This window comes from Spermophilus citellus (assembly GCF_964194105.1).
Source record: "Spermophilus citellus genome assembly, chromosome: 18".
Lineage (NCBI taxonomy): Eukaryota > Metazoa > Chordata > Mammalia > Rodentia > Sciuridae > Spermophilus > Spermophilus citellus.
In genome coordinates this window covers 12,255,245-12,269,378 of record NC_138200.1, presented here as the reverse complement: position 1 = coordinate 12,269,378, position 14,134 = coordinate 12,255,245, and the positions used below count along the sequence as shown (strand labels likewise).

At 50.4% G+C, this 14,134-nt stretch overlaps 1 protein-coding gene across 2 annotated transcripts; it reads left to right on the top strand.

Annotated features, from left to right (window-relative positions):
- Positions 1–1,302: 1,302 nt before the first annotated feature.
- On the top strand, positions 1,303–11,950 carry GSK3A (glycogen synthase kinase 3 alpha). 2 transcript variants are annotated; one of them, XR_014019814.1, is made up of 12 exons: positions 1,303–2,044; positions 3,660–3,847; positions 6,094–6,177; positions 6,351–6,461; positions 8,133–8,263; positions 8,357–8,463; positions 9,399–9,496; positions 9,578–9,673; positions 10,080–10,266; positions 10,609–10,701; positions 11,257–11,445; positions 11,743–11,950. XR_014019814.1 is itself a non-coding variant. In XM_081275596.1 (11 exons), the coding sequence occupies exons 1-11, from the start codon at positions 1,753–1,755 to the stop codon at positions 11,328–11,330; spliced, it is 1,461 nt and encodes a 486-aa protein (XP_081131722.1). In that variant the 5' UTR covers positions 1,304–1,752; the 3' UTR covers positions 11,331–11,950. The 2 variants fall into 2 exon arrangements, 1 of the variants encoding a protein (XP_081131722.1); XM_081275596.1 differs by having other exon boundaries at positions 1,304–2,044; positions 11,257–11,950.
- Positions 11,951–14,134: the final 2,184 nt, after the last annotated feature.

Sequence of the window (14,134 nt, the reverse complement as noted above, 5' to 3'; positions counted from 1 at the left end):
ATAACGTAGCCTGAAAAGGCTTTAGCGTTACCATCTGTCGCCATTCTGTGTCCTCTGGGAATTGCAGTCAGGAACAGACCTAGCGAACAGGACTTATTTTTAAGGCTTTAGAAAGGCCAAGACAATATGAACCCAGGCTTGGATTAAAGTGAAGTTCAGAGACTCCATTTCCCACCATTCTCTAGGTGGGAGGGATGGAGAGCGCTTTCATTCTAGTTCCAAGCATTTCCGGGAGAGGGAAGGGTGAAAGGGCAGACACAAGAACTCTATTTCCCAGCGCCCTTTGGGGATGCTCTTCTTCCGGGTATTAATCAATAAATGGAGCGAGTGAACGCGCTCTCAAAACCCAAAGCTACTTCTTTCAGCTGTCTTCCTTGGTTTGGGTTATCCAGAATCCTTTAATTTAGGAAGCGCGAGAACGCAAAAACAAAAACAAAACTGAATGGGGGTTCAAGACAAGAGGTTCTGTCTCTTTAATGCTCGGCTCCGCTTCCACATTGCTAGAAAAAAGCTAGACTGTATCCGAAGACAAGTGCTCTGGAGAAAGAACTTTGTTTCCCAAGCCCTTCCTGGGGACGGGGAGGGGGGGGTTCCCTTCCTTATATGTGTGTACGCGGAACTAAAGAGGTGCTTGAACCTTTTTCCAGCAGTCACTGACCGACTTGGACTCATTCTTAGTACTTGGGGGCGAGGAAGAAAGCATAAGGCACTTCCCGGTCTCCCTAGAGATCTGCCGTCTTTAACCTTTTACCCACACTATACCGATGGTACCCAGTGGACTTCACTTCCCAGCAAGCCTCTGAATCTAGCCTCACAAAGAGTGAGGATCCACTGTGGACAGTTCCCAGCAGGCTTCGGGCGCATGGTCGATCACGCCCCCTCCGTTCATGGGGAGGCGCCCTTGAACTCCATTACCCAGAAGGCACCGGGGTTTGCTGTAACAACTGCCCTGAAACCTTAGACTACATTTCACTGCCGATTACATTTCCCAGCAAGGAATGCGGCTCAGCGTACCTGGCATGGGGAGCGCGATGCCTACCCTGCTTCTGGCCTATCTGTGGAACTGCGATATTCTCTTGGGATTTGAGGACCACCTGGAACTCCATTTCCCGTGGTGCTTTGGAATTCGCTTTACACCTGCAATGCGGTGAGGGCGTGGTGACGACTCCATTTCCCAGCTTGCCTTACGGCCGGAGATCTGCAGGTTTACCGACGCCGACTCGATTTCCCAGAGGGCACCTGGCTCCGAGAGACACGCAGCCAAAAGACTTAAGTGAACGACTGGACTCCGTTTCCCGGCGTGCTTCAGGACTGCACAACTCAAAGCGGCTGCGACTACATTTCTGAGGTACTCCCGAGGCTTCCTGTTGCCGCAGTGGAGCGAGTGCGCGGTTCTATTTCCTAAAAACTAGAGGGTCCGCCTTCGGCACAGCCGACTGACAGATTTTCCAGGATTTTATTTCCCGACGTGCTGCGCGACCCGTCACCCCCGCCGTGTACTCTGAGGCCTTTGCAGACTCCATTTCCCGGCGTGCCACGCGGGCTTCTGTGCCTGCCGAGGGCGGCGACGGCGGCGCGGTCGGCAGGCGGACTTCATCTCCCGGCGTGCCCCGCGGCGGGCGCTGGGCCGGAGCCGGAGCCCGAGCGGCGCGGCCTGGAAGAGGCCGGAGCCCCGGGGAGGCGGCGGCAGCGGCGGCGGCGGGGGCAGTCCGGGCAGCCCGAGCCCCGCGACCTGGGCCTGCGCTCGGCGCCATGAGCGGCGGCGGGCCTTCGGGAGGAGGCCCTGGGGGCTCGGGCCGGGCGCGGACCAGCTCGTTCGCGGAGCCAGGCGGCGGAGGCGGTGGCGGTGGCGGTGGCCCCGGGGGCTCGGCCTCTGGCCCAGGCGGCACCGGCGGTGGGAAGGCGTCGGTCGGTGCCATGGGTGGGGGCGTGGGAGCCTCGAGCTCCGGGGGTGGCCCCAGCGGCAGCGGCGGAACAGGCAGCGGCGGCCCTGGTGGCCCCGGCGCGGGCACTAGCTTCCCGCCGCCCGGAGTGAAGCTGGGCCGTGAGTACTAGGGGACCCCGTGTGGGATGGTGATCTGTTTCCCTAGCTCTCTAAACATCGTTCGGGTTCTTTCACATGCCCACATAGGAGCTCGAGGTCACTGTGCTTCTCCAACCTGGGATTTGAATTCTCTCTCTCCCAGAGAAAGGGGTTTAGGGGTTGCCATCACTTACAGTTTAGGATCAGAATTACTAACACTCAGAGAAACAGGGGTCACAAGTTCTTATTCTTCCAGTAACAAGATCCTTGAGCCTTAAAAACAGATCTGACGTTGCCATCCATTAGAGAACAGGATCAGAGGTCATAGTCACTTGCAAATGGGGATCTAGGATTTTGTCCCCTAAGAAAACAAGAATAAGATCACCATCAGCACCCCACCACCACCACCACCACAAAAAGGGGATCTGCATTTTCTCTTTCAGAGGATGGGGATTTGGACTGAATATCTCTTAGAATTAGGAATTTGTGGTTACTTGTCCCCAAAGAACAGGGCCAGGTTTAAAACAAGGCCTGACATTATTATCCACTGAAAATATATAGAGCTTTATGCCAATGGTGGCAATTAATAGTTGTTACTTTTGCTTAGCAGTAAGGACAGATTGAGAATAAGCATACCTTTTAGACCAAATCTATTGTTAGTATTCTTTAAAAAAATGGAATTAGGGTGGGTCACCACTCCCCATGAAATATGGATCTAAGATGATAACTGTAATCATTCTGGAGTATGGTGTCATTAGTTCTGAAAAAAACCCAGCAAGGTAGGGTTATCTCCTTCCAAGAGAATGTGCCACTGGCCCCTCAAAATGGATTTGGTTCATCAATTTTCCATAGGAAAGGGGTAACTATCCCCTAGGAATGGTACCAAGTTGTGTTGCCATTAAGAAAACCGGAATTGGGAAGCAGAGCTTTCCTTCAGAGGCCTGAGGCCAGATTAGCCCCTCTAAAGAGAGAGATCAGGTTCACCATTCTCACATTTGGTTCTACTCTGGATCACACAGATGAAGAGATCAGGTCAGTGCCTGTTGTACTACAAAGTATTTGGTAGGGATATCTATCCCCCAAAGTGCCCTGCACTAGTGCCAGGAGAGTACATTCATTTTTGTCACCAAGAACCAGCTCCTCCAGGGAGGATTTAAAGCTCACTGTCCTCCAGGCTCTGAAAATAGTCAGTGCTTTCCCCAAGTAAGAGTACTTTAGGGTTTCTGCTCCCTTTAGTGGAAGATGTTAGGTCATGATTACAGGAGGGCTGGAGGACAGTGGGCTCACAATAGTTGGATTCAACATCTGGGGATGTTAGTGTCTCCCAATACCATGATTTGCTGCTTCCTAGAAATAGAAATTAAAGGATGCCAACCCTTGAACAGCAAAGAGGTTTAGGTGTCATTGTCCTCTCACATGGGAGGAGACAGGATTTAGGGATCCTTGAAAGGAAAATGGGAAAGGTCAGTGGGCAGGTGGGGGAGGGCATCCTAGCAGCCACCTTTCCTCAGAGAGTAAAAAGGGACAAAGAAGCCCCAGTGAACTTTTTGCAGATTTCCTTCCCTCCCACAGCTCTCCGATTGAGTGGTACAAGAGGGGAAAGGTCTATGAATTGTGTGTCCCCTTTGTTCCCCAGGTGACAGCGGGAAGGTGACTACAGTGGTAGCCACTGTAGGCCAAGGCCCAGAGCGCTCCCAAGAGGTGGCTTACACAGACATCAAAGTGATTGGCAATGGCTCATTTGGGGTTGTGTACCAGGCACGGCTGGCAGATACAAGGGAACTGGTGGCCATAAAGAAGGTTCTTCAGGACAAGAGGTTCAAGGTAGCTTGGGGGGAATGGAGATGTGGTCTGGGGACTGGGCATGACTGGTGAGAGTACCCAGCAACAGTGCTGGAGCCTGGAGTTTTGAGGGGGACTTGAGCATAGACCAGAGAAGAAGGGGAAGGAAAGGAACAAGTTGTGTGGAAGATGGGAAACATGGATTCCAGGAGAGCAGATAGATGACATTTATTGGACATTTGTTTAGTATAAGTGCTTGACAAGATTCTTTGAGGATAGATGCTATTATTCTTTTCTTTTCTTTTCTTTTCTTTTTTTTTTTTTTTTGCAGTACTGGGGATAGAACCCATTCATTTATTTTTGACATCAGGGATTGAACCCAGTGGCACTAACCACTGAACTCTACATCCTCAGCCCTTTAATTTTTTTAAATTTTGAGACAGTATCTCTCTAAGTTGCTTAGGGCCTTGTGAAGTTGCTGAGGCTGGCTTTGAACTTGTAATCCCACTGCCTCAGCCTCCTGGGTCACTGGGATTACAGATGTGCATGACCATGCCCAGCTAGACCTTTTTATTTTTTATTTTAAGAAATTATTTTTCTTTTTAATATTTTTTTAGTTGTCAGTGGACCTTTATTTTATTTATTTATATGCGGTGCTGAGAATCAAACCCAGGGCCTCACACGTGCTAGGCAAGCACTCTACACTGAACCACAACCCCAGCCCTAGACCTTTTTATTTTGAGATAGGGTCTTGCTAAGTTGCTGGGGCTGGCCTCAAACTTGCTAGCCTCCTGCCTCAGTTTTCCAAGTAGCTGGGGTTATAGGCATGCACCACTGTACCTGGGTATTGTTATTCCCATTCTAAGTAAGCAGAAATGAAACTTGTAAGTGTCCGAGTCAAGAGTAGCATCTGATCAGACTCTCAAGCCCTCCACTTTTTTTTTTTTAAAGAGAGAGGAGAGAGGGAGAGAGAGAGAGAGAGAATTTTTTTAATATTTATTTTTTAGTTCTTGGCGGACACAACATCTTTGTTGGTATGTGGTGCTGAGGATCGAACCCGGGCCGCACGCACACCAGGCGAGCGCGCTACCGCTTGAGCCACATCCCCAGCCCTCAAGCCCTCCACTTTAACCAGTTGATTATACTTCTTCCCAGAGGTGAAAGGAAACTATCAAGCTGATCCTGGTGGTTCTGAAGGTTGCCCTCTGCCCAGGTGTTTTGCAGTGCTGTGCTCACTAAACCACTTGTCTTGGTGTGGAACTTTGTGGCACCTGAGGAAAGAGTGCCCTTTTTCATGAATGTAGGAGCTAGCAGAGGCCCAGGACACTAGGAGGCAATGGAAGTAGAGGGATAATTGTTTGGATGACTGGCCTAGGCTAAGTCCAGATGGGAGAGAACTGAGCCTCAATCAGGGCCTGGGTCTCAGCAATGAGAACTTTCTGGCAGGAGGAGCTCAAGGGTGTTAGACATAACTTAATTAGAATTGGGTTCCATAAGTGGGAGGGATCTAGGTGTAGGAAGCTCTGAGGCCCCAGAGAGAAATAAAAGAATTGGGGAAAATACTGTGACTGGGCCTTTTGGGAAGAGGTTGAGATATGGATCAGAAGATGAGGATTAGATGTTTGGGTTCTGGGCCTCAGGATCCAAGCTAGCATTCAAGATCCCCAGTGCTTCCAAGGGGAAGCATTTGGGAGTGTGGGGACCAGGGTGACTGGATGACCACTGATCTATAGTTGCTTCTGCCATATGTGGTGTTGCCATGTGGCCACCTGATCTAATTTTTCAGGGAAGACTGAGAACTAGCTTTTTATAAGTGCAGGAGTTTGACAGACATTTATTTATGTGCTAAGGATGGAACTCAGGGCATTCTTGTACTTGCTAGGCAAGCACTCTACCATTGAGCTATATCTTTAGACCCTTAAGGACTTTTTTTTTTTGTACTGGGAATTGAACCCAGGGGTGCTTTACCACTGAGCTACACCCTAACCCTCTTTTATTTTTAGATAGGGTCTCACTAAGTTGCTTAGGGGCTTGCTAAATTGCTGAGACTGGCCTCGAATTAAGTAGTCTGGGATTAACCCACAGACTTTCAGCTTATGTGTGAGGGGAAGGGGTTGGGGATAAGGAATTAAAGGACGCCCTTTCCAAGGGGCCTTGAAACTTGATGTGACCCAGGGAGCAGCTTCCTGCTGTGCTGGCAGGAGTGGGAGTAGAGCTTAGGTGATGATGGTATGAGGCAAGGGAGACAGGGGTTGGTTGTATTGAGATTCTCTCCCTTTGCCCCCAAGAACCGAGAGCTGCAGATTATGCGTAAGCTGGACCACTGCAATATTGTGAGGCTGCGGTACTTTTTCTACTCCAGTGGGGAGAAGGTGAGACCTTGGGATGCTGGGGGTGAGTGTGTGGCCGTACTTTGACTCTATTGTCCTGCCTGCCTTTTTCATGAGGGCCAGTCCTTCCCTTGCTGTTTCCTATACACTTTGCCTTCTTCCTTCCTCACTCTTAACCTCACAGTGCCTCACGAAATCTCCTTTGCTCTGTATAGAAAGATGAGCTTTACCTAAATCTGGTGCTGGAATATGTGCCCGAGACAGTGTACCGGGTGGCTCGCCATTTCACCAAGGCCAAGTTGACCATCCCTATCATCTATGTCAAGGTAGGAAGACTGCAGGTTGCTGGGGCCTAGGCCCACAAAACCAGGGACTCTGGAGCTTCCCGGTTTTTTTTTTTTTTTTTCTTTTTTTTGTATTCACTCATCTTCCAAGTTTATGTTGGTCTCTTGAGTCCCCATGTTCCCTACCTCTGTCCCCATATCCCCCCAGCTGGAGTTCACCAAACACAGGGGTGGGCCAAGGCAAGGGCTCACTGAATCAGGAAAGCAACCTGACCAGGGAGCTAAGGAGGCTACAAGGTGTAACACACACTGGTAGCCCAGTAACACCAGTAGTATTGGGGTTAGTGGGGGCCAAGAATGTAGAGAGGGAGCCGCTGAGGTCAGAGTCTAAGCCTTTGGAGTCTGATCTGGGGGCAGCTAGAAAGGATTTAGGATTGTGATTGTAGGAAGTCTAGTGTCTACCACAGAGGCAGGCATGCATCTGTCTGTGTCTTTTGTGGGATTATTTGCATATGTGGCACTGTACCCTGAGTGTTTATGGATCCTCTGAATGAATGAATGAATTAATGAACTAGTGAATGAGGGTTGATATGGAGAACAGGCTGCTACATTGTGAGGTGGGTAGATTCCTTTGCTAGTGGTCACTCAGGCCCAGCTGCTTCTCCCACTAGCTTTAAGCACTCTATACCTAGTTGAGCCAGTGTCAGTATGGTTGCTGCTATTGGACTTCACTTGGGAGGGCAATTTTCTGGTTGGGTGAAGTTTTGCTGATGCTGTCTGAATACTGGGCCCAGAAGTGAGCAACTCCAGAAGCACAGCTGACTGAGACCCTGGCCTTGCCCTTGAAGAGCTCTCTATTTGGTGGGGATAACTGACACTGTCCAGAAACAGTAAAACCAGCTGCTCCTATACTAGAGGGAGCACAGGGAATTCTGGAAACAGGCATGCCCTAGCCCAACATGGCTTGGGACTGAGAAGGGTCAAGGAGGACTTCTGGAAGGAGTTATGGTGCAGGGAGAAGCAGCAGCATCTGTGGTATCTCTGGGATAAAAGAGTAGGGGACTCAAAATGGTTACATGTGGTGAAGAAATTGAGCAGTTAGTACACACCAGGTAGTGGCCTAGGTCTGGGGAAAGCAGAGTGATTGAAACTTAAAGGTCCCTGTTCTCTTGGCACTTAGGTTCTAGTCAGTGGGTAGAGAGAGGCAGGAAAATTGAGCTGGAGAGGGGGTTGGCTCGTGGGTGGTTTTGACTGTCGGATGGAGGAGGCTGAGCCCTTAGAGAACCAATGGTTTTTGGTGAGGGGGAAGCTGAGTATATAGCTCCCCAGCCTACTTTATGACAAGGCCTTCTGATGTGTCTGTCTTACTCATCAGGCTTCTGCTAAGGGGTGCGATTACCTCAGTAGTTCTCAGAGTGTGGTCCAGGGACCAGCATCAGCACTAGAGGGCTTGTTGCAGATGCCCATCCTGAGGTCACAGAATCTAAATTCTAGGAGCATGGCCCAGCAGTTTGTTTTAACAAGTCTTTTATGTGATTGTGCTGCACACTACAGTTTGAAAGCCAGAGGTTTCAAACATTAGTTTCCTGAGGCTGTTGATTGGCCAGCAGGGAGAATGGTGTGGAAGGGCTCTTCATGCTGAGACAGTGGGCCAGTGGTGTGCTATGTGGCGAAGAGCTGGGCTGGAGTTCAGCTGTCCTCTGTCTGCCCCAGGTATACATGTACCAGCTCTTCCGGAGCTTGGCCTACATCCACTCCCAGGGTGTGTGTCACCGTGACATCAAGCCCCAGAACCTGCTGGTGGACCCTGACACTGCTGTCCTCAAGCTCTGTGATTTTGGCAGGTGGGCCTGACCTTGGTGTGCTGGGTGGCTCAAAGGGTAAGAGGGAGCCTCATCCTTCAGCTTTTGTTTACTCTTGTCCATCTCTTCCCACAGTGCAAAGCAGTTGGTCCGGGGGGAGCCCAATGTTTCCTACATCTGTTCTCGCTACTATCGGGCCCCGGAGCTCATCTTTGGAGCCACTGATTATACCTCGTCCATTGGTTAGTTATAGGAGGGTGTGGCTGGGGAATGTGTCTTATAAGTTTTGAGTTCTGTGTTCTGTTTGCCAGACTTGGTGATAAAAGCTTAACCTCTGTTCTTTTACCCAGTCCTCAATCTTAGTCCTCAATCAGTCCTCATACCTGACAAGCAATCTAAGGCTGGGAGGTGTGAGGCCACCTGCCTGCAGTTGCATTGCTGGGACTGGGCAAGGCTAGGATTTGAAAACTGACCCGACTCCAGAGTCCATCTCAGCTTTGGAACTTCCCAGTTAGCCCTCTGTTCTCAGCTGGAGGGGAGGGGCTGTCAGTGACCTTGGAGGAAACTGGCAGGCAAGGCTTTGCCACCTTTAGGTTGCAGCCTGCTCCCAGGGTCTCTGTGTCCTTCTCTGTTGGTGGGGATGGCAATGCCACCTACCAGGCATGAGAGGAAAGCTGAAATGAGGGAATGAGCATGAAGAGGTTTGAAAGAACATCAAAATATAGGAGGGACTATGTGGTCCTCAGATGTGAATTGGGGTGGTAGGATCAAGGTACAGACCAGGGAAGGGTAAGAGGACCATGTTGCAGCCTTTCCCACGAGGAACAGAGAGATGGGCAGTAAAAAAGGTAGTTCAGGGTTTAAGCCTTTTAAATTTAAGACCTTTTTATAGACTTAGGCTAGAGGCAGAGAAAGGGCTCCTTGGGGTTACTGAGCCGAGGAAATGAGGACTAGAAGCATACCTAGACTGGAAAGTGCAGCTAAATTGGGTAGACCTGGAGAGTCAAGGTCAGGATTAAATGTTCCTAAATTGTGTGACCTTGGGCCAGGTACTTCACTTCTTCTCTGACCTGAGAACATGGAGCTCTTTGACACCTTGATGTATGGCCATGTTTGCAAGGGGATGGCCTTGGTGGCCCTGCCTGCCTAGCCTTGAATCTCCCCTATTCCCTTTCAGATGTGTGGTCAGCCGGCTGTGTACTGGCTGAGCTCCTTCTCGGCCAGCCCATATTCCCTGGGGACAGTGGGGTGGACCAGCTGGTGGAAATCATCAAGGTGAGGGCAGGGTCAGGGAGGGGTGTGGGTGGGGGGTAAGGATAAGGGGCCCTTGTCTCAGCTTTCTCCTTTTTCCTGCAGGTACTGGGAACACCAACCCGGGAACAAATCCGAGAGATGAACCCCAACTACACGGAGTTCAAGTTCCCCCAGATTAAAGCTCACCCCTGGACAAAGGTAGGGACTCCGGTAGCATGGCTGAAGGGGGGGTCTCCTTGGAGGCCAACTGGTCTGGGGACCTCGATTCAGAATCATTGGGAGGATTTGAAGTTATCCAGGGAGTCAGTCAATGACTTTCATCAGATTTCAGAGTTTATGGTATTTTAAAAGTTGAGGACCCACAGGTAAATTCAAGAGTCCCATTTTTATGGCAGGGAAACTGAGGCTCACAGCAGGTCTCATGGAGTCACAGGACCTGGGCTGGTTGCCCACTCAAAACAGACTTCCTCTTCGTGGTTGTGCCTCAGTTTTCATATTTGGAAGTTTGGGTCTGTGGGAGGCAAGTGGTTATATCTGCGAGGTGCATGGTTCTCCGGTGCCTGGGGCACCTCTCACCCTCATGACTCCAAGACCCTACCCTCAGGTGTTCAAATCTCGGACACCACCCGAGGCCATCGCGCTCTGCTCAAGCCTGCTGGAGTATACGCCGTCCTCGAGGCTCTCCCCACTAGAGGCCTGCGCCCACAGCTTCTTTGATGAACTGCGATGTCTCGGAACCCAGCTCCCGAACAATCGCCCGCTTCCCCCCCTCTTCAACTTCAGTCCTGGTGGTGAGGGCACAGCTTGGGAACCTGTGGAGCTGGAGGGGCAGCAAGATATGTGGAGAAGAACTTTGTGTTGAAGACAGGAATGGGGCTCTATAAGGGGGTATGAGACAGGCTTTGGGCTTGGGAAGATGTCTCCCTAATTGAGTGAGAGCCATAGTTGCCTCAGTAGCACTCCACCATCTGTCTTTTGGTAGCTTTTTCCAGTTTTATGTTTAAAGAAATTTGTGGCTAAAAGTGTCCACAAACTGATTTCTTTGTTTGGTGCCCAGTCATAAACCTAACTGCGTTTCCAGAATTCCTGCCCTTGCCTCCTCCCTGACTAGGTTTGTCAATTCCTGTCTTTAGAACTCTCCATCCAACCGTCTCTCAATGCCATTCTCATCCCTCCTCACTTGAGGTCCCCGTCGGGCACTACTACCCTCACCCCATCCTCACAAGGTAAGTTGGGAGGCTATCTGCTGAGGGCTAAAATAGCACTTGTGAGCCTGGGGGTGGGACAGGACTATACTCACAGTACTTGAGTGTCCTGCAGGTATTTTTAAGTTAGTGACATTTTGATGGCATAGAAAGAGCATTTCACAACATGTCATCAACCCTAAAGAACTGTTACCTGCATTTGTGTTTAAATCCTCACTGGAGAACCAAAGAAATGCATTTGGTCTAAGCAAGCAAACAGTTATTGTTCATGTTTGAAAATGGGAAATTTTGGGTTAAAATCCAGGTTTCCTCTTTCCCCTGGAATAGAAAACCAGAAGCAGCAGTCGTGGACCTGCCTGTCCTCATAGCTGCATCCAGTTGCCCCTTCTTGTAGGGAGCCTAGCTCTCTGGTGTGAGGCACTCATTTATCCAGCTGGCCTTTTAGTATTTGAGTGTGCAACCGTGGACTTAAAGTGGCAGCTTTCAGCTTTTAATGTAGCATCTTACATTGAGTTCCTACTCTGGGAGGGTGGTCCTCAAAGGCAAAGCCTAACTCCTTCCTTCCCCTTCCTTCAGCTTTAACTGAGACTCAGACCGGCCCAGACTGGCAGGCGCCTGATGCCACACCTACCCTCACTAACTCTTCCTGAGGGCCCCACCAACTACCCTTCCACGTCCATCTGGGAGCTCCAAGTGGGGCTGGGAAGGGGGGCCATAGCCCATCAAGCTCCTGCCCTGGCTGGGGATCTAGACTAGAGGGCAGAGGTAAATGAGTCCCTATCCCCACCTCTAGTCCCTCCCTCACCAGCCTCACCCCTGTGGTGGGCTTTTTAAGAGGATTTTAACTGGTAGCGGGGAGGGAAGAGAAGGAAGGAAGGACAGGGGGTTGGGGGCATGAGGACCTCCTACCCCCTTGGCCCCCTCCCCTATCCCCAAGCCTCCACCTCTTCCAAATCCCTCTCCCCTCCTGTGTCCCTTGTAAATAGAACCAGCCCAACCCATCTCCTCTTCCCTTCCCTGGCCCCTGGGTGTAAATAGATTGTTATAATTTTTTTCTTAAAGAAAAACGTCGATTCGCACCATCCAACTTGGCCCCGCCCCTTCCTACAGCTGTATCTCCCCTCCTGTCCTCTGCTCCCAAGGCCTTCTCCCTCTTCTCCCCACCCTGGAGGGCCAGGGGAGTGGAGAGAGCTCCTGATGTCTTAGTTTCCACAGTAAGGTTTGCCTGTGTACAGACCTCCGTTCAATAAATTATTGGCATGAAAACCTGCTTTCTGCCTGGCTACCTGTTTCTGCCAAGGTGAGGGGGGTACTTGGACAGCCATTTGAGATCAGGAGTATGCTGTGTCTAAGGCAGGGGATCATTAGGAGGCCTGAGTCCCTAGCTCAGGTCCTCAACCTTCCTGCACCTTAGTGCTTCCCTCTGCACATGCTTCTGGGAGGAGCCTTGCCTCCTGACTTAGCACAAATCATCTGCTTTTGCTGAGGGAGGGAGGAATTAGCATCCCCAGTGACCAGTCAAGAACTGGGGATCCCTCTCAGAGGTCAAGGCCACAGAACTCAAGTGGCAAAGTCAAGAATTAAATAAGTTTCAGCCCAAGCTGCTTGCTGCTTTAGGGACTGGAGGGACACTGGATGATGAATCACTCAAGACAAAACAGCCTGCCTGTAGACTCTTGGTGGCATGATTATGGACAGGGCCAGAACCCAAGCCCAAGGTTTTGTTTCCATGTTTTCAGCAGGGTATACCTAACTGTTCCACCTCTTGGGGATATTGGAAAATGACAACCCTGGGAAGGTTGGGGTGGAGAGCTTGGCTTTTCCTATTTTAAAATATGCTGTAGCCAGATGGTGGGGGCCATGAGCAGAAGGAAATGTTATCTCCTTCACATCATGCCAAGTGATGAGTGTGGGCAGGAGGCTCCAGAGGGGGAAGGGGTCCTCTGCTGGAATCCACTTGTGAACAAAAGGAAAAGGTTTGGACATGTCCCAGGAGTGCCAGGATGGTTCCTGAGGGCTCTGGGCTCTCCAAGCTGTGTACACCTGCATCTTTATATTGCCCAGGACAGACCTTGTATCACCTGTGCTCAACACCATCCTGTTTGTAAATTGGATACACAGACCATTACATGATCAAAGGGGAGGCCTCAGCTTCCTGAGGACCCCTTCGTCCCCAGTGGCTGGCCATGAGGCCCTCACTCTCCTCCCTGACAGCCTCTGCCCAGCTCTGCCCCATCCTCTCCTTGCTAGACTATTGCCACCCTCCCACTCACCTCACTCTGATCCCAGGGAGACCTGACACCCTGTTATAGACACCCTTTCCTCCACCATAAATACCACCCTGAACTACTGAGCCCAACTTCCAGGGCCTACTTAGGTATCCCTGTGGGACAGCTGTGAGCCCCAGATGCATTTTCTTTCTTCCCAGCACCTTGGTCTACAGAGGCCTGGGGGAGCCTGCCCTATCGACCTGCCATACAACATCCCCGTCTGCTTAGGGAGCAAAGGACTGTTATTCCAGTTTTTGTAAAACAGTGGAGATTCTTTTCTGCTCCCAATACTTTTTTTTTTTTTTTTTTGGGTACCAGGGATTGAACTCAGGAGTACTTGACCACTGAGCCACATCCCCAGCCCTATTTTGTATTTTATTTAGAGACAGGATCTTAGCGCCTTGCTGTTGCTGAGGCTGGCTTTGAACTTGGTATCCTCCTGTCTCAGCCTCCCAAGCCGCTGGGATTACAGGTGTATACCATCACACCCAGCTGCTCCCAAGACTTTTGATCTTTGAAGGTCTCAAATCCCAACTGTTCTCTGTCACTAGATTATTTTTCCTCCAATTAGAATGAATCCACTGACCCTACGCCTTGGCCTTGTGGGAGTTTCACGTCTCAATCACTCAAAATGATACTGGTCATAAACTGCTTAAAGGAACTGCCTGGGCTCAAGTCTCACAATACTTCTCCCTAGATATGAGACCATGGGCAAGTCTCTGTCCTCAGTTTTCTTTATGTGTGTAACAAGGATGGGGTTGAGACACCTCTCAGGCCCACAGGGGTCATAGTACACATACAGTGCTAAGTGTGGCACCTACCATGGCCAGGCAGTCAATTGTTCAGTTACTATAGTTGTGAATAATTGGACAGTTTCCAAATATACCAAGAACTCACCCTCCTCTTGTAGTGCCATCTGCCTGGAATGTTCCTGTTCCTCTTCTATTGACAGACTCCTACTTTTTCTTCAGGGACCACTTCCTCTAGAAGTCTCTCACTTTTGATCTACTCCCATGGAGGTTCTCTACTCTGGGATACTACTGTCCCTGCACCTCCCGATGTTCCATCACACCCCAGGGAATTTTTAGGTCTGAAGTTGTCTCTGGCCCTCAGCACTGCCCAGGAGGAGCCATGGGAGGTAGGCCTTGGAAGACAGGCTGAATGAACCAATGAGACACACTTAC